General features: G+C 43.7%; 1 protein-coding gene across 2 annotated transcripts in view; it reads right to left on the bottom strand.

Annotated features, from left to right (window-relative positions):
• The window catches only part of USP5 (ubiquitin specific peptidase 5), a 187,944-nt gene that overhangs the window by 126,979 nt on the left and 38,769 nt on the right, over positions 1-22,196 (bottom strand). For both annotated transcript variants that reach the window (XM_069243057.1, XM_069243058.1), the window contains 3 exons: positions 13,104-13,229; positions 12,781-12,847; positions 10,020-10,153 (listed from right to left, as the gene is read on the bottom strand). In XM_069243057.1, coding sequence (XP_069099158.1) covers positions 10,020-10,153; positions 12,781-12,847; positions 13,104-13,229 — 327 coding nt within the window. The remainder of the gene's footprint in view (positions 1-10,019; positions 10,154-12,780; positions 12,848-13,103; positions 13,230-22,196) is intronic.

The following is a 22,196-nucleotide window of genomic DNA, read 5'->3' as shown; positions in this document are numbered from 1 at the left end:
TACACACAGCCCTCCGTACTGAGGGCTGAAGGAACAAAGAGCAGCTCAGTTCCAGGTGGTAGAGGCATGTTTATCATTGGCTTTGGGGTGTATTTCTCCATACAGGATAGACCACCTGGGAGTAAAAGAGCTAGAGCAGTGGTTCCCAACCTGTGGTCCATGAACCCCTGGGTGTCCGCGAAGCCTCCTCCGGGGGTCTGCGTCTGCTTAGAAAATTAAATAGTATTAACAGATTAGGTCCCTAGCTTTCAGTAATGAATCAGTAGAGGGGTCCCCAGATCCCAATTATGATTCACTGGTGGTCCCCGGGTCCCAGTAATGATAAAGTGGTCCTCAGAAGTCAAAAGGTTGGGAACCACTGAGCTAGAACACTGCTGATAGGAGGGTGAGTTTTTGTAGTGTGCTCCCGAGGACTGAGCGTGGTCTTCAGATATGAGCTTTTTAAATCCTCAAACTCAGTCTGTCATTCAGTCAACAAGAAAAGGACCTCAGACTTCAAAGTGGTTAGTTGTGTGCTCCTTTAATGCTCTTGTGCACAGTCACATTCGTTAGCCTCATAAAGCTACACTAAACTTTATATAAGCGTTGCATGTTTTCTCCTATTTTCAAGAATGCATGCACACAAACCTCATAACCATGGCACTCGCTTCTACATTGAGTCACTCTCTCTCACGCTTATCCATCCAGCCCCACTCAGCATAGCAGGAAAAAAAAAAAAAAAAAGGAAAAACTAACTATGTAGATCGATCACTTGTACATTTTAGGGGTCACATGGAGGCCCTCATAACAGTTTGGATCATGTAAAAACAAAAAAAAATCCTAAAAACCCAACTCTGACCTGAGGCAATCGAACCTCCCATTGGTGGCCATACTCTTACTCATATGCGGACTGCAGGAGTGTATGATGTGTGGAGTCCTATGCATGGCATCTGCACTCAAAAACCACAGACCGAAGCTCACCAGATAGAAAGGTTCTGTATGAAGGTGAACTATTTGTGTAAACTGGCCATTTGAGTTGCCAAAGGAGGAGTCATTACCCACCAGGGCCAACAACTTACCTACCAGTGCATCTTCACTGACACATAATACTCAGTCTGCTCACAGCGACTGTGAATCCATGCTTGCAGTGTGTCTCAGAGTGCTCCGATGTGGCAATACGGTGCAAAGTGAACGCCATGTAACACAACTAAACAAGAGGACTAAGTAGCTTGATTTGAGATACAAATCAGTTTAAACTGGGCCAAATGTTGACAAATTCTGAAATATATTTGTACTCTGAAACACACACACACACACACACACACACACACGCGCCGGACAGCAGCATCTGTATCATATAGTACTTATTTGGTCTTCTTCAGCTCAATTATGTAAAAGCATTACCTTAATCCTCCCCTACCAGCACCAAGCCATTCTAGATTACTAGGAAACAGCAGCCTGCGGTTACTGTAGTGTTAGTTTGTGGAATCACTGCTAATTCTGTATACATTTTTTAACCCAAAGTTTCATCTTGGAGGCTTGTACAGACCAAGCTTAAAAGTTCCATCCATTCCTACAGACACCATTACTTTTGTTTTATCAGAGTTAAATTTTAGCCATTTTCTTTACACTGAACTTCACAATTCCAGCTAGGACATTTTTAAATGTTCTTCCTGGTAACACCAAGTTAAGGCATATGATCAGCTTGAAACTTCTGGCCTTATTGGCGTTCATACACACATCAGAGGCCGGCAGCCAACAGATACATCGGGACTCTTGCAGCATGCGAGGGGTCCAAATGTTCACTGCTTAATCTGGTCCCAAATGTATCTGGTGACTGCTGTCCTAATTAGATTTCTTCCACTAAACCTGAACTTCTGCAAATTTCATGGCAGATACTTGGTATTGTTTCAGTAAAAAAATGTACTAGTGATCCTACAAAGTGGAGTCTCTATTCTGTTGTGGAGACATTAATGATTATGAAGGGCAATTGGTCTAAGTGAGATTATACTTTGATGGATTTCTGGTGGTGGCATAGGCATCTCCAGGTTCCAGAAGATCCCCATCAGCAGAGTCCCACGGATTCCAACTTCCAATGCCTCCTTCCCTGCCCTGCAACTAATCTAAGGCTGTGTGTATAGCACACACCAAAGCTCAACTCAAGACAACATTCCTGTTTTTTGCCAGGATCAAAAATACGTGAAATCATTGGAACTGGGGTCAATGACATGAACCTACACGGTTTCGAACTCCAACTGTTACCGAATGCCAGGTCATCTGGATTTACTATGAACACAAACCTCACAATCGAGGAAGACAGTGCCAAGAACACAAAGATGGCCTGTACATGTTCTCTCCACTGAAGAAATGTAACTATTCCCAGTAGAACGCAACTGGTGTTTGGACAAAATATTGGATTATAAATACTGAGCTATATAAATATTGAGTTTTTAATATCGTGACACACAAATTTCGTGATGCAGGAATATTGTTGGCAAGAACATCGTTTTTTTAGGTAAGTAATATTGTTTCAATAATATCTGTTAACAGCGTTTTCAGTAATATAGTTGTAATAATATCATGTTTAATTATCTAAGTGCTTTAGTTCATATTTTATATGTATGTTATATGTTGTTTGTATAATTGCTGTTAAGTATGAATAGTTTGTAATTTTAAGTTAATTATAATTTTTAATTTAATTGTTAATAGTAAATTATAGTGTTGTATCGGGTTGTGAGGGTTGCAGTTGTACAGGATGGGAAGTTATTCAACATTAATTAAAAAAATATTGATTAATTATAATTATGCAAATTCTTTAATTATTTTTTGAATTATATTTAGGTGTGGGTTGTTGGGTTTGTATGGGTATATGGTGGGAAGTTAACTGATTAATAATTATTAATTTAGTATTAATAATTTAATTGATAATTATGTGAATTGTGTAATTATATTTTTTAAGTTACATTTTAGGTGCAGGTTGTTAGAGTATGTGGAAAGTTAAGTAATAATTATGAAGTTTTATTAAAGAATAAAATTGATGTATAATTATGTAAATTATTTAACAGATATATTTTCAATGTTATATATTAGTTGCAAGTTGTGTTTGAAGGGGAATAGGGTGGGAAGTTTGCTGAGTAAAATAATCATTAATTAATAACTATTATTTTATTGATTATTTACTATGTTAAATTTGTTCATATTATGCATACATAATAAAGTTTAACACTTTTATAGTTTTGGTGACTTAATAGTTATTAAAATATGTTACGTGTTTGAAGTGAACTACTTTCTTTACTGCTACACAAAGTGGAGTGGTAATAGTAGATATTATCCCTCTGGAGTCTAGCATTTTCCCTATTGTTGCACAGATTTGAGTGGGAATAGTGTATTTTACCCCATCAGTGTCCAACGCTTTCCCTACTGTTGCACAGACTGGAGTGGGAATAGTAAATTTTACCCCTCTGGAGTCTAACGCTTTCCCTACAGTTGTACAAATTGGAGTAGAAATAGTATATCCATTATTCACAGACTTTACTATTTTGTTAATACTGTTTGTCATATAATATTTGTTTAATGTATACATATACATACAATTGTATTTTTTAATTTTATATTTTAGTAAATGTATTTTGTATTTGTTAATTGATTTTTTTGGTTTGATTTGTCATTGTATTATATATGGAAAATGTCACTTACCCAGTGTACATCTGTTCGTGGCATGAGTTGCTGCAGATTCACATGCTGTGCACAGTCTGCCGTCTGGTGTTGGGCTCGGAGTGTTACAAGTTGTTTTTCTTCGAAGAAGTCTTTTTGAGTCACGAGACCGAGGGACTCCTCCCCTTTCGGTTCCATTGCGCATGGGCGTCGACTCCATCTTAGATTGTTTTCCCCGCAGAGGGTGAGGTAGGAGTTGTGTATGTTAATCATAGTGCCCATGCAATGGAATGAATACATATGTACATAATAAAGGTTAAAGTAATATATTTACAAATGTACAATTGTTTAAGATCTACTTCTAAACGGCTACAGGCTCCCGGGGAGGCGGGTGGGCGCATGTGAATCTGCAGCAACTCATGCCACGAACAGATGTACACTGGGTAAGTGACATTTTCCGTTCGATGGCATGTGTAGCTGCAGATACACATGCTGTGCATAGACTAGTAAGCAGTTATCTCCCCAAAAACGGTGGTTCAGCCTGTAGGAGTTGAAGTAGTTTGAAATAATGTTTTTAGTACAGCCTGACCTACTGTGGCTTGTTGTGCGGATAGCACGTCTACACAGTAGTGCTTAGTAAATGTATGAGGCGTAGACCATGTGGCCGCCTTACATATTTCGTTCATTGGAATATTTCCTAGAAAGGCCATGGTAGCCCCTTTCTTTCTGGTTGAGTGTGCCTTTGGTGTAATAGGCAGCTCTCTTTTTGCTTTAAGATAGCAGGCTTGAATACACTTAACTATCCATCTGGCAATGCCTTGTTTTGAAATTGGATTTCCTGTATGAGGTTTTTGAAAGGCAATAAATAGTTGTTTTGTCTTCCTAATTTGTTTTGTTCCGTCAATGTAGTACATTAGTGCTCTCGATGTCTAATGTATGTAGTGCTCTTTCAGCTACCGAATCTGGCTGTGGGAAGAACACTGGTAATTCTACTGTTTGATTTAAGTGGAACGGTGAGATAACCTTTGGTAAGAATTTTGGATTTGTTCTCAGAACTACCTTATTTTTGTGTATCTGAATAAATGGTTCTTGTATGGTAAATGCCTGAATCTCACTCACTCTTCTTAGAGATGTGATGGCAATGAGAAATGCAACTTTCCACGTTAAGTATTGCATTTCACAAGAATGCATGGGTTCGAAAGGTGGACCCATGAGCCTTGTTAAGACAATGTTGAGGTTCCATGAAGGAACAGGTGGTGTCCTTCGTGGTATAATTCTCTTTAGGCCTTCCATAAACGCTTTAATGACAGGTATTCTAAATAGGGAAGTTGAATGAGTAATCTGCAGGTAAGCAGATATTGCGGTGAGATGTATCTTTATTGAAGAGAAAGCTAGATTTGATTTTTGCAAATGTAGTAAATATCCTACTACATCTTTTGGAGATGCGTGCAATGGTTGAATTTGGTTATTATGGCAGTAACAAACAAATCTTTTCCATTTATTTGCATAGTAGTGTCTAGTGGAAGGTTTTCTAGCTTGTTTTATGACCTCCATACACTCTTGAGTGAGGTCTAAGTGTCCAAATTCTAGGATTTCAGGAGCCAAATTGCTAGATTCAGCGATGCTGGGTGTGGATGCCTGATCTGTTGTTTGTGTTGTGTTAACAGATCTGGTCTGTTGGGTAGCTTGACATGAGGTACTACTGACAGGTCTAGTAGTGTTGTATACCAAGGTTGTCTTGCCCATGTTGGTGCTATTAGTATGAGTTTGAGTTTGTTTTGACTCAATCTGTTTACTAGATATGGAAGGAGAGGGAGAGGACGAAAAGCGTACGCAAATATCCCTGACCAATTCATCCATAGAGCATTGCCTTGGGATTGATGGTGTGGGAACCTGGATGCGAAGTTTTGGCATTTTGCGTTTTCTTTTGTTGCAAATAGATCTATTTGAGGTGTTCCCCAAATTTGAAAGTAAGTGTTCAGTATTTGGGGGTGAATTTCCCATTCGTGGACTTGTTGGTGATCCCGAGAGAGATTGTCTGCTAGCTGGTTCTGGATCCCTGGAATAAATTGTGCTATTAGGCAAATGTGGTTGTGAATTGCCCAATGCCATATTTTTTGTGTTAGGAGACACAACTGTGTCGAGTGTGTCCCCCCCCCTGTTTGTTTAAATAATACATTGTTGTCATGTTGTCTGTTTTGACAAGAATGTATTTGTGGGTTATCATGGGTTGAAATGCTTTCAACGCTAGAAATACTGCTAACAGTTCTAAGTGATTTATGTGAAACTTCCTTTGATGTATGTCCCATTGTCCTTGGATGCGGTGTTGATTGAGGTGTGCTCCCCACCCTGTCATGGAAGCATCCGTTGTTAGGACGTATTGTGGCACTGGGTCTTGGAAAGGCCGCCCTTTGTTTAAATTTGTACTGTTCCACCATAGAAGCGAGATGTATGTTTGGCGGTCTATCAACACCAGATCTAGAAGTTGACCCTGTGCATGTGACCATTGTGATGCTAGGCATTGTTGTAAGGGCCGCATGTGCAATCTTGCGTTTGGGACAATGGCTATGCATGAAGACATCATGCCTAGGAGTTTTAATACCATTTTTGCTTGTATCTTTTGTGTTGGATACATGGCCTGTATCACCTTGTGAAATGTTTGAACCCTTTGTGGACTTGGAGTGGCTATGCCTTCTGTTGTGTTGATTGTCGCTCCTAAGTATTGCTGTGTTTGACACGGCAAAAGGTGTGACTTTGCATAGTTGATGGAGAAACCCAGCTTGTGAAGGGTCTGTATGACATACTGTGTGTGACGTGAACACCTTGTTAGCGTGTTGGTCTTGATTAACCAGTCGTCTAAGTAAGGGAACACGTGTATCTGCTGCCTTCTGATATGTGCAGCTACTACTGCCAGGCATTTTGTAAAGACTCTTGGCGCAGTTGTTATTCCGAATGGCAACACTTTGAATTGGTAATGTATTCCTTTGAATACGAACCTTAGGTATTTCCTGTGGGAAGGATGTATCGGTATGTGGAAATACGCATCCTTTAGGTCTAATGTTGTCATGTAGTCTTGCTGTTTGAGCAGTGGGATTACGTCTTGTAATGTGACCATGTGAAAGTGGTCTGATTTGATGTAGGTATTTAGTGTTCTGAGATCTATTATTGGTCTCAGAGTTTTGTCCTTCTTTGGTATTAGAAAATACAGTGAGTAAACTCCTGTGTTTTTCTGTAGGCTTGGTACTAATTCTATTGCGTCCTTTTGTAGTAATGCTTGAACTTCTAGTCCTAGAAGATCTATATGCTGTTTTGACATAGTGTGTTTTCGGTGGGACGTTTGGAGGGAATTTGTGAAATTCTATGCAATAGCCATTTTGGATAATTGCTAAGACCCAAGTGTCTGTTGTTATTTCTTCCCAAGATTCGTAGAATTGGCTTAGTTTTCCCCCCACTGGTGTTGTGTGATGGGGTTGTGTGACTTGTGAGTCACTGTTTATTTTGAGGGGTTTTGGGACCTTGAAATTTTCCCCGACTTCTTGGGAATTGGCCTCCTCTATATTGTCCCCGAAAACCTCCCCTTTGATATTGACCCCGGTAGGTAGGTGGTCTTGTTTGTGAAGTGTTGGTTTCTGTGGGTTGACCCCGAAACCCTCCCCTAAAAGGTGTCTTCCGAAATGTGCCTCTGCTCTGCGGGGAGTAGAGTGCGCCCATGGCTTTGGCTGTATCGGTGTCCTTTTTTATTTTTTCAATGGCAGTGTCCACCTCCGGCCCAAACAATTGCTGTTCATTAAACGGCATACTGAGCACAGCCTGTTGGATTTCGGGTTTGAACCCAGAAGTGCGCAGCCAAGCGTGCATCCGTATTGTGACTGCAGTGTTTATTGTCCTTGCAGCTGTATCGGCTGCATCCATGGAAGACCGTATCGGATTGTTCGAGATACTTTGTCCCTCTTCCACCACTTGTTGCGCTCTTTTTTGGAACTCCTTGGGAAGGTGTTCGATGAGATGTTGCATTTCATCCCAATGAGCCCTGTCGTATCTTGCCAAGAGTGCTTGCGAGTTGGCGATACGCCACTGATTTGCTGCTTGTGCTGCAACTCTTTTTCCCGCTGCATCAAACTTGCGGCTCCCCTTGTCTGGAGGTGGTGCGTCGCCTGATGTATGAGAATTGGCTCTTTTACGAGCTGCCCCCACAACTACTGAGTCCGGTGTTAGTTGTGTTGTAATAAATATTGGGTCTGTGGGAGGTGCCTTATATTTTTTCTCCACCCTTGGAGTTATGGCTCTGCCTTTAACTGGCTCCTGAAATATTTGTTTTGAGTGCCTTAGCATTCCTGGGAGCATGGGAAGGCTTTGATACTGGCTATGGGTGGAGGACAGGGTGTTAAAGAGAAAGTCATCCTCAATAGGTTCCGAATGTAGTGAGACATTGTGGAATTCGGCTGCCCTTGCGACCACCTGTGCATATGATGTACTGTCCTCAGGTGGTGACGGTTTAGTTGGATATGAGTCTGGACTATTGTCAGACACTGGGGCGTCGTAGAGGTCCCATGCATCGGGATCATCCTGGCTCATTTTGGTATGAGCTGGTGAGTGCGTTAGTGGTGGAGTTTGCGCCGGTGATGCATGTGTTGATTGTGGTGGAGAAGGTGGTGGTGTTACTTTCTTTACCACCTTTGCTTGTGGTTGCTTGTCCCCTTGTTGGAAAACAAGTTTCCTTTTCATCTTGATTGGGGGAAGAGTGGTTATCTTCCCTGTGTCTTCCTGGATGTGAAGCCTCCTTTGAGTGTAGTCAGTTTCTACAGTTTGAAGCTCTTCACCAAATCTATGCAATTGGGTGTTTAGTCCTTGTTCCTCTGTATAGGAACTAATTTTCGGTTCCGAGGATTTTTTCGGTACCGAAACCGTTTCGGTAGGCTTTTTAGGCTCCGAAGAAGATTTTTGATTTCGGCACGGTATCTCGGTGCCGAACATCTTCGGTGCCGCTGTCTCTGCGCCGAATTTTCTCGGAGCCGGTGTCTCGGCTCCGAGGTTGCTGTGTGGCGGTATCACGACCGGAGTCGGATGATTTCGACACCAGCATGCCCTTTTTCGGTGCCTTGGCTCGGTCACCTAGTTTTTGGATTAAGCCATGGCCTGTTGGCAGTGGCGTCCCCTGGGCTTTTGTGGACTTTTCATGAGTCCTAATTTTCGACGTCTTACTCACGGTTATGTCATGTCTTCGGCGTCGGATTCCCCCGAATCCTACTTGTGGATGGAGAACGCTTCCTCTTCGTCCTCGAGCCAATGTTGTCCTGTCGGCGTGGACGCCATTTGCAATCTTCTGGCTCTTCGGTCTCTGAGCATCTTCCTCGACCGAAACGCTCGACAGGCTTCACACGTATCCTCCTTGTGCTCCGGGGACAGGCACAAGTTACAGACCAGATGCTGATCCGTATACGGATATTTGTTATGGCATTTAGGACAGAAGCAGAACGGGGTCCGTTCCATCAGTCTTGAAGTCGCACACGGTCGGGCCGACCAGGCCCCAACGGGGGATCGAAATTACCCCAAAGGGCCACCGGAGCTCTTCAAGATTCAGTGTCGATTTGTTCTAACTAACCCGATACCGAACGAAACAATACCGACGATTTTTTCCGAGATTCTACCTAACTTTCCGACCCGAAACACGGAGCGAAAAGGAACACGTCCGAACCCGATGGCGGAAAAAAAACAATCTAAGATGGAGTCGACGCCCATGCGCAATGGAACCGAAAGGGGAGGAGTCCCTCGGTCTCGTGACTCGAAAAGACTTCTTCGAAGAAAAACAACTTGTAACACTCCGAGCCCAACACCAGACGGCGGACTGTGCACAGCATGTTTATCTGCAGCTACACATGCCATCGAACATATATATATATATATATACATATATATATATATATATATATATATACACACACACACACACACACACACACACCACACACACATATATATATATATATACACATACACTTTTTATAGTAGTAAATAAAAATAAATAAGAAAAATGTAATGTGACCCGCTGGAAGGTCACCGCACTGGTGGGGACAAGACCGCGGGAGTTTGGCGGGAGGCCATTTCCGCCCGTCAAACTCATAATGAGGGGCTATGTTCTTTAAATGCCCCAGTATGTGGAGAAAAGAGATGCCTCAATGAGTCAGATTATCTAATTATTATATAGTAGAGTGCATGTGCACACTGAGATATGCCCTCACCTATATGTACTGTTTACATTCTAATACACAACAGTTTTGCTGCAGGGAGCTGCATTTTCGAAAATTTGCAACGTTAAAAGATCTTTCTTTTTCTTTTTGTGGTCTAACTATGGGAGACGAGACAAAGATGCAGTGCCAAATACTTACCCGGTCGCGCACCATGTCAGGCAGATTAATTAGTAGATCGCGGGAAATTTCCAGATGTTCTGGTAGGATGACCAGCTTTACCTCCTCATCATACTCAAATTTCTCCTCTGTCACGTCAAAGCCACCTTCTACCCCTGCAGTGAGAGAAATAGAAAAGGTTTTTTCCCCCATTCGGGTCACTCTTTTCGGATTATGCTATAAAATAATTTTAAATGGCGGGTGGTAGAAATCTTTACATTCAATTTCAGGATCGGCAACTGGCTGGGAAAGGGAAAAAGCTGACTGACAGTAGTACGGCAGAAACAATCTTGCTACTGCAAACAGGACTTTGTAGATCCTATTGACTGTTTGGTCAAGGGGCAGTGTATGCAGTCCCTGTTTCTGAAGCAAGATGAGCCTGGAAATAGACTACCGTCATCTAGAGACAGCACAAGGCTCACCAACAAATTGTCACCCTCATCACTGGACAAGGTAACCTGGGAAATAGTCCTTAACAAGTCTTGGTGGCCTTTTTCAGCTACAGCTTTATTCAAGTATTTGTGCACGAGTAGTGCATCGATGTACATAGTTGTGTGTTGTCCTTACAATTTACTATATAACTCTCATACTGTCCACTGCGGCAATGGGCATTTCTTACATTTCACTATCACACAGTGTACCCTTTCTATATTTTAGTTGTTTATCCGTTGGGGAGACACAGGGAGGTACAAGCACACATTCAACCGCAGGCACCCACTCTGTAATTGGATCAGTCATCCAACCATCCTCTGTCCCCTTCACTCCCTCCCCCAACCCCCTCCCCCACACACTACCATAAAAGCAAGAAACTAGAGAGCTCTTTGCAGGTATGAGAAGTGCATTTGATCACAGACTGCAATGTACTTGTCAAAGCAAGACAGAACAGTTTATTTACTTAGGAAGCCCAACATTTCAGAACCACAGGAGAATAGTCATGATTACAGGCATACATTCTGCAAACACAAAGTATCATGTCCAAGGAACCGAGGGATTAACATTTTTAGTTTACAGGACAGAGAAAAGGGGTTAGGTTATTGGTGTTCAGAAATTACTGGAAGAGGTAGGTCGTTAAACCTTTACTGAAGGTAAGAAGAGAGGGCTATGTTCTCTAATCAGGCAGGAAAGACTTCCAAAATGATGTAGCCATCATTGTACTATCTGTTATGCTTGGGAGAATTATAACTTTGGAACTTCTCAATACAGCAAATCCTTGCTTCCGATTTCTCTTGGGCCTACTGACATAGCAAGAAATGTGGTCAAGTTGGGAGGATTCTTTAATCGGATATGGGTACCCAATGTAAAACTTTGAATAAAAGTAAGATGTGGTCAATTTATGTGTAGAAGTCTAACAGTGGAGTGTAGATCTGCTCCTTCTGTGGGCCTTTCGGTGAGTGAGGTAGACCTGTTACTATTAATAAAAAGGCCCTAAGAGAAGTCCGTTCTTCCCTGCAGACAGGGGAAATGCTGTGGCATCAGATCTTGTGCACAAATTCTCAGAAGAGGAGCTGGGAACTGGTTACTTTTAACCCAGCACTTACAGTTTTTGTATTTTTGTCATACTGTGAAATTCTCTTTCCAGCAAAAGAAGGGAAGCAATGAACAACGTTCACGCCATATAGAATAGTAGATTCAATGCTGGAGAATGATTCTTACATACAACACATTTGTCAGCATCAACATCTCTCCGCAAGGCAACATGCGGTATTACTTTTCAGGATTAGAGATGTAAAGCCACAAAGGGAAGTTACACCTCTAAGGCCCTTGTTACAAGTGACCTGGAGTGACATCACCGGGGAGGGATGTGCTCCAGTCCACTATGAGTTTCCGGTGTCTCCTGGGCCAGAATTATAAAAGCCTACGATCTCCAGACCTAATAACTCAGAGCCCAGAGATACCGCGGACTTGGTAGATAAGGTGCAGGTAGCTGCTGCGCTCAGCCCGACTGCTCTGTAAAGAAGGGAAGCTCACTTCAGCTCTCCCCTGCATCACCGCACGCACACTACTACTACTACTACTACTACTGCGCCCAAAGCCAGCCTGCACATTCACCGTCTCCTCGAAGCAAGCAGTCAGAACTCACGATTGAGCCCTCCAGTCTCCCTAAACCTATATGTGGGGAAACGTGAAATGAGTCCTTAAGAGATAGTGTCAAGAATCAAAAAAATATAGACAGGTTCACTGATCCGGTGCAACACTGTGAGAAAGCGCCATGAAGTCCTCCGAGCGTAGGGTATTTGAAAAGCTCTTCTAGCGGAGGAAGTAGCCAAAGCAAACGTTCATTGTTCAGAACAGGCATTTAATGGCATTCTTCTTCACACGACCTTCTCTGGCTCCTTAGGGACAGGGTGAAGAGTAATCCACAATGTGTATTATGGAGGCTTACCAATGGCTGGGCAAATAAACTAAGGGGGGTTTATCCTAGTGTCCAACAGACAGCGAAAAACAATGATCATCTAGGTGCCTTGCCCAAAGCATACAAACAACTTCACAGGGTCTATCCATGCATTGTGCTTATACGGAGACACAAGAATGTGCATTGTCCCTTCTGGCTTCTTCCTAGCATCCAGAGATCACGCACCTTATCCTGGCGTTGGTGCCTTGCCAGTGTCATGAAGCAGCAATTCACAAGGCCTATTCTAGCACTTGGCAGGAGAACTGAAAGAGCCTATCCTACAGCTTATAGAGAGTGGAATGCAGAAATTCAGAGGGAATATTCGGACCATGAAGGATCCTGGCATCTTACCAATAGCAAGGCGTGTTGGTTTTTTCTTAGGAGGGTCTCCGGTGGCCGAGGTGCTCTCTTCAACTTTCTGTAAGGAAATAAATTAGACGTAGTGATGAAATTAGTAAATATAATTAACAATGCCGACTTCAACAAATAGCACTTTCAGCTCCACAGATCCTGTCTGGAGCACTATGGGTGCTTCAGTACCAGGTCCCAAACATAGCAATGCAACCGCAAAGACCTTGCGTTTCAGTCCTGAGCTGCAGATCAGTCGCACAGTTTCCTCGAACCACCGCAAACATTTACCATGGGCAACCTTCAGGAGCTGCGCTCATCCTTACCGGTTTGCGTGTTCTTTTCATATGCAGGTAAACCCGTTGCCCAGTCTTCTTATGGTGTCGTTCTACATATTGTTTCCCGAAGCCCAGGAATGTATTCATGCATACGTAAAGACCGCCATCCGACTCCTGGAGAGATAAGAGACAAGTGATGAAGGCGCATCAGCAGCAAAAACAGCATCTGCACCATCTCGCGAATCATTTCTAGTGGGAAGAGTTATGCTCTGTGAAACCAATTTCAGAGATTACTCCTCTAACATTATAGTGATTTTATTAGGGCTCCACATACCTATTATTCTATCAGTGCAGGCTACTGACATCCGCTCCTCTCCAACAGAGTTCTCGAATAAAGTAAAATACCCCTGGAGCCTATTTGTGCTGACCACTTTTAGGAACCTTGGAACAGCAGTTTGTGGGCTTGTGGCACTTCATACAGTTCAAGGTGAAATGGTTTTTAGATGGGTCTTTATCATCAAACTGTTTTCTGGCTATCTCCATGTCAAAGGAACACTGATTTTCACCTTCCTATTGCAAAGACTTAGGGGATACATATGTCAATTCTAGAAGACAGGCCGGCATTTGTGGAACGGACGCAGAAGAAAGAAATTAAAATTATCAGGAAAAGGGAGAATGGTTGTCGCTATCCTAATCCTGGAACACTCATGTCAGGTTTTTCACTGAATAATGACATTAAAGGATATTACTTGATAGTATGTAGGCAAATTGGGAACGCCCTTTTGAGATACACAATCCACCTTTAAAATGAAAATAATTTAAAAAAGATTTACTCGACTTTGCACATGCTGCTTTTTCTCTGCTGATCTCTTGAAAATATCTCCAGCAGAAATTTCCAGCTGTACCGGACATAACTGATGTTTGATGTGGTTCTCTTTATCTCTGCTGAGATGTGATGCCATCACTAGCTGTATCTGACTCGATGCTCATGCATTCTCAGCTGACCAGAAAAAGAACCAATTGGATCAAACATGAGCACTGATCCAACAAATGGTACATGACCAGGAAGGTGGTGCTGACTAAACACCTGGAGCCGTGATCTGATCACTGTACTACAGTACCCCAGACTGGGAATGCCCCTTACGGAAGATAAAGATGCCGAAGCCAACCTTCACTTAGGAAAGAAGGGACAAAAGGACAGCAGAACTTGGGCACTATTTTTTGACACTGCTGATTTGCATCAGCCTAAAGTATAACATTATAAATTGTTGATTCACAAGATATTGTTTGAAGGCCAGAATTCTGAGCCGCAGCCTCTGTCCTCTAGCAGCCTAGACCAAATAAATAAAATTTCGCCTATTGTATCAGGTGGAGATTTATTTGCTGCCGCAAAATCTACTTCAATACAAGCTGCAATCCAACCAGGAAGACACCTGAAAAGATTTCTAAACCGCCAGTCTTGAAGATGATCCTCTACATGACCTAAGCAGCAGCCCAGCCTTTCTTAATTCATTGCTTCTTAGATACATGTGATGAACCTCTGCTGCCACCTGATCTGTCTAGTCTTTCTTCTGTGCGGCAAAGATTTCAATAAGAGAAGACTGATGCAATTCAACAGCATAGTCTATGTGGAAGCCTAACACAAATTCAGCCTAAAAAGTTATTTGCCCGTCATCTATGTCACCAGCCAACAGTGAGAGGGTAGACAAGATGACAGTTACTTAAGGTTCAGGCCAAACAAACTGCCACCAGAACTCAGTCATGAACCTGGACAAACAGCCATGAACAGGTGCAAATCGAAGTAATAGGAGTATAAAGAGCTGAAGGCCAATTGGTTGACTAGCAAGTTCAGGAATAATGATTATGTTTCGGTGGCAAGTCATTCTATTTTACAATTAGAAAATGTAGCCAAAAAATAGTACACATATGGAGTGCCTGCTTGGGTAAGGACCCAACACATTCTGAAATCTGCAAAACTGAACAGGAAAGAGAATTAATAGCTGCCCTCATCTCTGAGAAACCAGAGTCCCAGTAAAGGAAAAACAAACTTTCAGATTTTAGCAAACGTATCAAAATACGGACCATCCAGGGGTGCAGACATAGACCCATGCACTGCTCTGTACAAATTGCCAGGAAGAGCCAGTTTTCGATAGCAAGACGCTTTTTATCACCTATTGAGAGTATGTGCTAGTAGCATGTGAGGAAATACTGTGCTCTTATCAGCGGTTACTTCAAGCCATCCAGTCTTGAAGCCTTCATGGATGCGTTTGATGCCAGGTAAGGGTAGTGTTGAAAGCACCCTTTTCCCAGGGTTTCATATACAGCAATCAATAAAGCATTTATAATCGCTGCAAATCACTTGTGTGGGTCATGAGATGTGGAGAAGTTTGGCTGCTGCGTGGAGGCTTGATCATTCAAACATCCAAGTCTTTAGTTTTTTCCCAAACTGCTGGAGGGACAGTGCCATCCTGAGGTGCAGGGGGAGGTTGTTCCAAGTCTTGACTCCCAGTTGTGAGAAAGAGCGTTCTCCATTGTTGGCTCGGCAGACCTGTGGGGTGACTGCGAGAGAGAGTGAATCAGATCAAAAGTACCTGGTTGGTTGGTGGAAGGTCAGGTGTTTGTTGATGTAAGCTGGTCCTTTTTTGTACAAGACCTTGTAAGCGTGGGTCAGCTTCTTGATCTGGCAACTCGTCTGAATCAGGAGCCAGTGTATTTTCTTGAGATGGGGAGTGTGATGTGGGTCCTTCTGGGGAGGTCAAGAATGAATCTTGCCTCTGAGTTTTGTAAGGTCTGGAGTCTTTTTGGGAGGCATGCACTGATTCCAAAATAGTGTGTTTCCTACTCCAGTATGCTGGTGATGAGGGCCTGCATGACAATTCTTCTGGCGTTTACCGGGAGCCATCCCAAGATCTTGCAGGGCATGCGGAGAGTATGGAAACAGGTGGATGAGACACCATTGACTTATTTCAAGGACAGTGGTATGGAAACAGGTGGATGATACTTCATTGACTTGGTTCTTCAAGGACAGCCTGCTATCCAGGATGATGATGATGATGAGGTTGCGGGTGTGGTCTGTTAGGACGTGGGGTGGGCCCAGTTCAGGGGCCTCCATGTGTCGTTACATGGCATGGTGTTTTTACCCAAAGACGAGGACTTCTGTCTTGTCCTTGTTGAGTTTGAGACTTCATGCAATCTACAATGTTCATCATGCAACTGTGGAAGTTGACTTTGGTGGTGAAGGGGCATCTTCAGAGAGTGAGAGGATGAGCTCGGTGTCGTCAGCGTAGGAGACAGTGTTGAATCCATATGAACTGACTGTCAGCTGGGGATGGGGGAGGGTCATGTAGGTGTTGAAGAGGGTGGGGCTGGGGGAAAATCCTTGGGGGACTCTGCAGATGATTTTCTTGGGTGCGGAGGTGAACAGTAGGAGACTGATCCTTTGGGTTCTGCTGGTGAGGTACGAGGTGATCCATTTGAAGGTGTTTCCCTGGATCCCGATGTGGTGGAGTCTGTTGATCAGGATGTGGTGGAAGATGGAACATGGCAAACAGGTCCAGGAGGATGAGGGCTGCGGTTTCCCCACGGTCCAGGAGGGCTCTGAAGATGATGGTGGTGGTGGCGTTTTCAATGACTTTTTCTGTATAAGGGAGCAGAGAGATGGGCTGGTAGATCTTTGGTTCGGCAGATGGTTTCTTCATGAGGGACCTCATTTCAGTGTTTCCAGTCCTCAGGGAAGGAAGCTGCAGTGGTGGAGGTGTTCAGGACCTTCCTGAGCTTGTCGCCAATTGTCTTGCTTCCAAGGTTGGTGAGGGCAGGGGTCCGTGGGTGCAAGGAGTTCATGATGGAAATAGTGTCTTGCATGATGAGGAGGTCCCAGTGGGTGAGCAGGTGTTCAGGTTTTCTGTTCATGGGTGTGAGCTGGCTAATGCTGTGGGCGGCAGCAGGCTGGTGTTCAAAGTTTTCGCAGATGGCCGAGATTTTGTCGTGGAAGAAGTCAGCAAGGTTGTGGCACAGTTCCTGGGAAGGTGTAATGTAGTTTTTGGTGGCTACGGGATTGGTAAACTCCTTCATGATGGCGAAGAGCTCCTTGTTGTGGTTTGCGCTGGCTTCAATGCCATCTGCTAGGGTGTTCTTCTTGGTTTCTTTCAGGAGACAGTGGTACTGGTTGAGAGTGGTTCTGAAGGCAGTGCGGTCTTCATCTTTTTTCTGATGCACCACTTCCTCTCTAGTCGCTGGCAGGTGCAATTTGTAGAGTGTAGTTCCTCAGTGAACTAGCTTGCTCTTTCGATTGGTCCCTTGACCTTAGCTGTCTTAGTGGGGCCAATGGTGTTGGCACATTCTGTGATCCACTGGGAGGTATTTGCTTCAGGAGCAGCAAGGCGGCTGGGGAACCGGCAACGGGGGAGCGGCACACAAGACCAGGTCAAGGGCTACATCTGTGTAGGCATTGACCACCATTTGTCAAAGCATCACGCTTCTTCCATGCTACTATGTCCTGTACTCACTTCTTCAGATCTTTGTACCTCTTTTACTTCCTCCACCTCTCAAGGACCGGTTGACAAGACATTTACTTTCTCAGTGATTTCTTTTGTAAGAGAAGTTTGGGTCTTTCGTGGTGTTTCGAGCGTTTAGGAGGCTCCTAAAAAATGTCACGATGTATATCTGCACCATCTGCCAATGCCAGCGAAGATCCATGGTATGAAGGATCACCTCTGTAGCAGCAGGGAATGGATGCTGTGGAGGACTGATCTTGTGACACAAGTGTAGGTGTTGGCGCTGGACAGCCACTGAATGAATGACAACCATTTTTTGTCCTCTGTCACTTCTGAAGTTTGCCCTGCTGTTTATCCCTGATGTAACAGACCAGATGCTGTGTCCAAATGCCAACTAAGATGGCAGCAGTGTAGCGCGACTCCACCACCAAAATCACGATGGCAGCTGTACAAGCAGAAAGAAGCAGAGTCGACACAAGCAAGAGGAATATAGCCCAAGGCTGAAATTTTGCCTGCAGTGATCAGAGATAGTAAGGAAGAGCTAGCGACTGGGGCAGGCCTACATAGTCTAGTGCAGCGGTGGCCTCAATTAAGCAGCGGGACACAGCGTATACTCGCTGCAAAGATGAAACCAGGCAGTGGAAATCCTCGGTTGTAAAGTTTTATCGCAGCGTATGGTAACGCTCGTCCTGCGTTCAGACGTTCGGGGTTTCTGAACGCAGGACGAGCGTTACCATACGCTGCGATAAAACTTTACAACCGAGGATTTCTCGTACCTCTATTTAAGACATACATCATATACAGGGGCATTTGAACCCTCGCCGTTGTTTGGATGACATACTCTAACCCCCCTTACGGCGTGTCTCATAATCTGGGTTAACACTATATGCCACCCCAGAGGCAATAATATCGATGGTCAGCACCTTACCTATATTATATTTTCTGAGCCTTGAAAAAGTCCAATAGGACGAAACACGTGTTGGCTGTTTTCTGTTGTTTTCATATATGGATTTATGTACTTCTTGAACCAGTACATTACACCTTGCTTACGAAAGAATAAACCTTCGTGTGAAATTTGGACTTCTACGGACTACTTTTTGTATCTTTGAGTGCCCTGGTTTTGCTTTCTTCTTTACACCACAGGTGATAGCAGAAGGAACTAAAGGGAGAAATAGAGGAAAATGGGACTTTAGATAGTGAACCCACGCTGAAGGACATCATGGAAGCAACTGTGAGAATCAGAAGTTCACTAGAACTGAAAAGACTCAGTGACAACCGAGGTTAACCTCCTCAGGGCAAACCTTTGAACAAATCAATGACAATACCCCACAAATGGACAAAGATCTATCGCTACTCTAAGAAACCGAGAGACGTGGTTGGCAGACTGGAAAAAGAAAATGACTGTGCAGACAAAACTGTAAGACTACAAAGGGTGCTCAGGCAGGAACAATGTAAGAGTGGTGGGTTTTTCAGAGAGAAGAGGGCCTGGGTTTTGAGTTGTTTTTGGAGGACTTAAGTCTAAATATTTTAAAATCAAATAGGCCTTTCAAAGTTTTTCTCAATATAGCGAGCTCACAGAGCCCTGATACCCCTGCTACAATCAAGAGCCCCAACACGTACGATTATAGTGCGCATCTTCAATCACAGGGACAGGGATGCAATACTACAAACAGCCAGGACCAGAGATCATCTCCAATACGAAAGTTCTATGATAAGACTATTTCCAGATTTTACATAAAGAGCAAAAAGGCTGAGATAAAGCTCCAGTGGAGTAAAGAGATGTCTCAGAGATAGAGAGAACTGAAGTATATGATATTGTTAACGGCCAAATTGAGACTGGTGATGAAAAGGAATACATGGTATTATAATACCTCTGAGGTGGTGTGGGAATGGCTAGATGGATGGAGGCCAGGCACAGCGAGATGTAACGAGCGCAGGGAAACCTGGAGGCTTGAACAGCGAGAGTATGGGGCAGGGAAACATTCACTTTACAATCCCACCAGAGAATCATGCAGAAGGCCCAACTGTTTTTGCAAAGCAAACCAGCAAAAAAAAAAAAAAGAAAAAAAGAGAGAACATCAAGGGGCCCAAATACACTATAGATGGATGAGTCGATGGTGGGGACCATGGATCATACAGGGTTATCTAACCGAGACACTGCAGACTCCAGAATTAGCTCGCAAGACCTGGGTCTTTTAGAGGAAAAGAGGATCTGTACTTTGACAAAGACTCTGGCCGTACAGTGAGGAAACAATGTCTCAATGTCTAGGAGGGGTGAGTGAGGTGGCCACTTGGTGTCTATGGAGAATATGGGACGACAGGCACTCTGCACATTAACTGGAAAGGCAGTTGGAGCAGTGCAGGGGGGAGTTCTTGGTTCCTTTTGTTGAAAGACAAGTCACTGGAGACACCAAGAGTGACATGGCAACAACCCAGGTTGATAAACTTGGATAATAGCTTCAACAGGGGCCAGGAAAAGGATGGAGAGAAACCCAGTCTCTTAACACCCCCTTTTGCATAACACTAAAGATATTCGCCTGGAACATGAATGGTCTGAGGAGCAAAATTAAACAGGATAGTCACCCAAATTTCTTAAAAAGACAATGACCGGATGTAGTCCTATTACAGGAAACACATCTAAGGGGCAAAACCTGGAAAGTGGTGGAGAGAAAGGGATACAAAGTATTGGCAAAAGCATGATTCATGGCTAACTTGAAAGGGGTGGGAACGTTGGTCCATAAGGCAATGCCGCATAGCCCACAAGAACATATACTTACACTCAAGGTTGCTTTGCAACATGCAGACAGACGCGTGGGATTGACAAATAGTTAACACTTGCACTGCATATGTGCCATCCAAAATACATGCTCTCACCCTGAAAACAGTGACCTCCTTTCTCCAAAATGTGCCACTGGGGATATTGGTGCTGGGAGGAGACCTCAACTTAGAGGTAAATGAAAAGAGACAGATAACGAGCAGAGTGCGGGGGAGAAAAGTAGAGCTAACTGGTGCAAATCTTAGCTGTGTGGGACTACTAGATATACAGAGATAGCTCTACCCACTGGACAAACAGTCCACCTATTACTCAGGCGCACACTAAACCTTCTCTGAAATGGACTACTAACTCACAAAACGCATATATGTAGGTAGGTTTTGAGAGGCCAGGATGCTCGCTAGGGGCATCTCTGATCACTCTCAGTTTGAGTGGAATCCACAGGACAAAGGGAGAGGACAAGGGAAGGATGTACTCTAGAACTATGGCATCTAAGGAATGGGAAGATCAGAGGCACTCTGGCGGACAACAGAGGACTATTTGGCTGAAAATATAGGTACAGTAACCTTAACATGCATGGAATGGGAGGCCTATAAGATAGTGGTGAGGGAACTGGTAACATCGCTGGTAGCAGGGAAAAAATACGAAGTTGAGGGCTTAGCTGGACAAGTTGGAACCAGAACACTGCAATCTAAAAATGACAGCAGGCACATCTGTAGAAACTAGCTTTCGGCATCAAATAAAAGTCAGACAGACAGAATATTGAGATCGGATGGAGAATAGGGCAAAATGGCCTCTTATAGCTATACAACGAAGGCTATTTGAGGTTAGGAATAAGTCAGTTCAACTATTAGCCTGGCTGGGGCGTAGAGATCGCAGCAGGGACTGGGCAGCAGAGGTGGTAACTGATGAGTCAGAGTTAAAGGAAGTTATAATACAGCAGAGGCTTTTTGAGAATTTCTACAGTGGAATATAAGCCCTCCACCCATACTAGAATGCCGGACGACATAGGGAAGCTCCTGGAGGACACACATCTCCTGAGGCTACTGGACAGTGTACTACCAGATGCTGAATTAATGGCATTGAAGACAAACGGCGACCATAAAGCTCCAAGTAGGCAACATGGTAGGCCCCAACATCCTCCCGTCTGACCTGTATAAAGGTATGGAGAAAAACTGGCCCCATATCTGCTAAAGATGGTTAATGAGGTAAACCAGCAAGGACAGCTACCAATGGACATACATCTAGCTACAATAGTCACAATCCTCAAAGATGGTAAGCCTCCATATAAATGCGACTCCTAATGGACAATTTAGTTACCAAATGCCGAAAAGATACTAGCTAAACGGTTAGCTAACATACTGCGATGGGATGTGGTTGAACTGGCTCACCCCGACCAGCCTGGATTTTTGCCTAATAGAGGGACCAGGCTTAACCTTTGTAAGTTGTATGGGATATACCCAACAAAAGTTGCAGCCAACACAATCTCTAGGTGCTAAAATGGTATTCGTCTCCCTGGAGTGGCCCTATACATTTGGAGTTCTGGAAAAAATGGCATAGGTCTGAAATACAGGCAATGGGTGAAAATATTTTAACAAAAACCCATGGCATAAGTAAAGGTGAACAGGGTGCAGTCAAAAGGGAAGCCTACGCTTCCTTATGCTCTTTGCAGTGGCACTGGAACCACTGGCAGCATGGATTAGGAAAGATGGTCTAGTCAGGAAGATACGTTGGGATGCCACATGGAATGAAAGAATATCACTCGATGCAGATGATGTGCTGCTGTATGTGGCTCAACTAGACACCGATTCCAGGGTGCCTACATATTTTCCAAATATTTGGGACATACTCAAGACACAATAAATTGAGATAAGT

This window comes from Pleurodeles waltl, chromosome 7, assembly GCF_031143425.1.
Source record: "Pleurodeles waltl isolate 20211129_DDA chromosome 7, aPleWal1.hap1.20221129, whole genome shotgun sequence".
Classification (NCBI taxonomy): domain Eukaryota; kingdom Metazoa; phylum Chordata; class Amphibia; order Caudata; family Salamandridae; genus Pleurodeles; species Pleurodeles waltl.
This window is presented reverse-complemented; position numbering and strand designations above follow the sequence as displayed.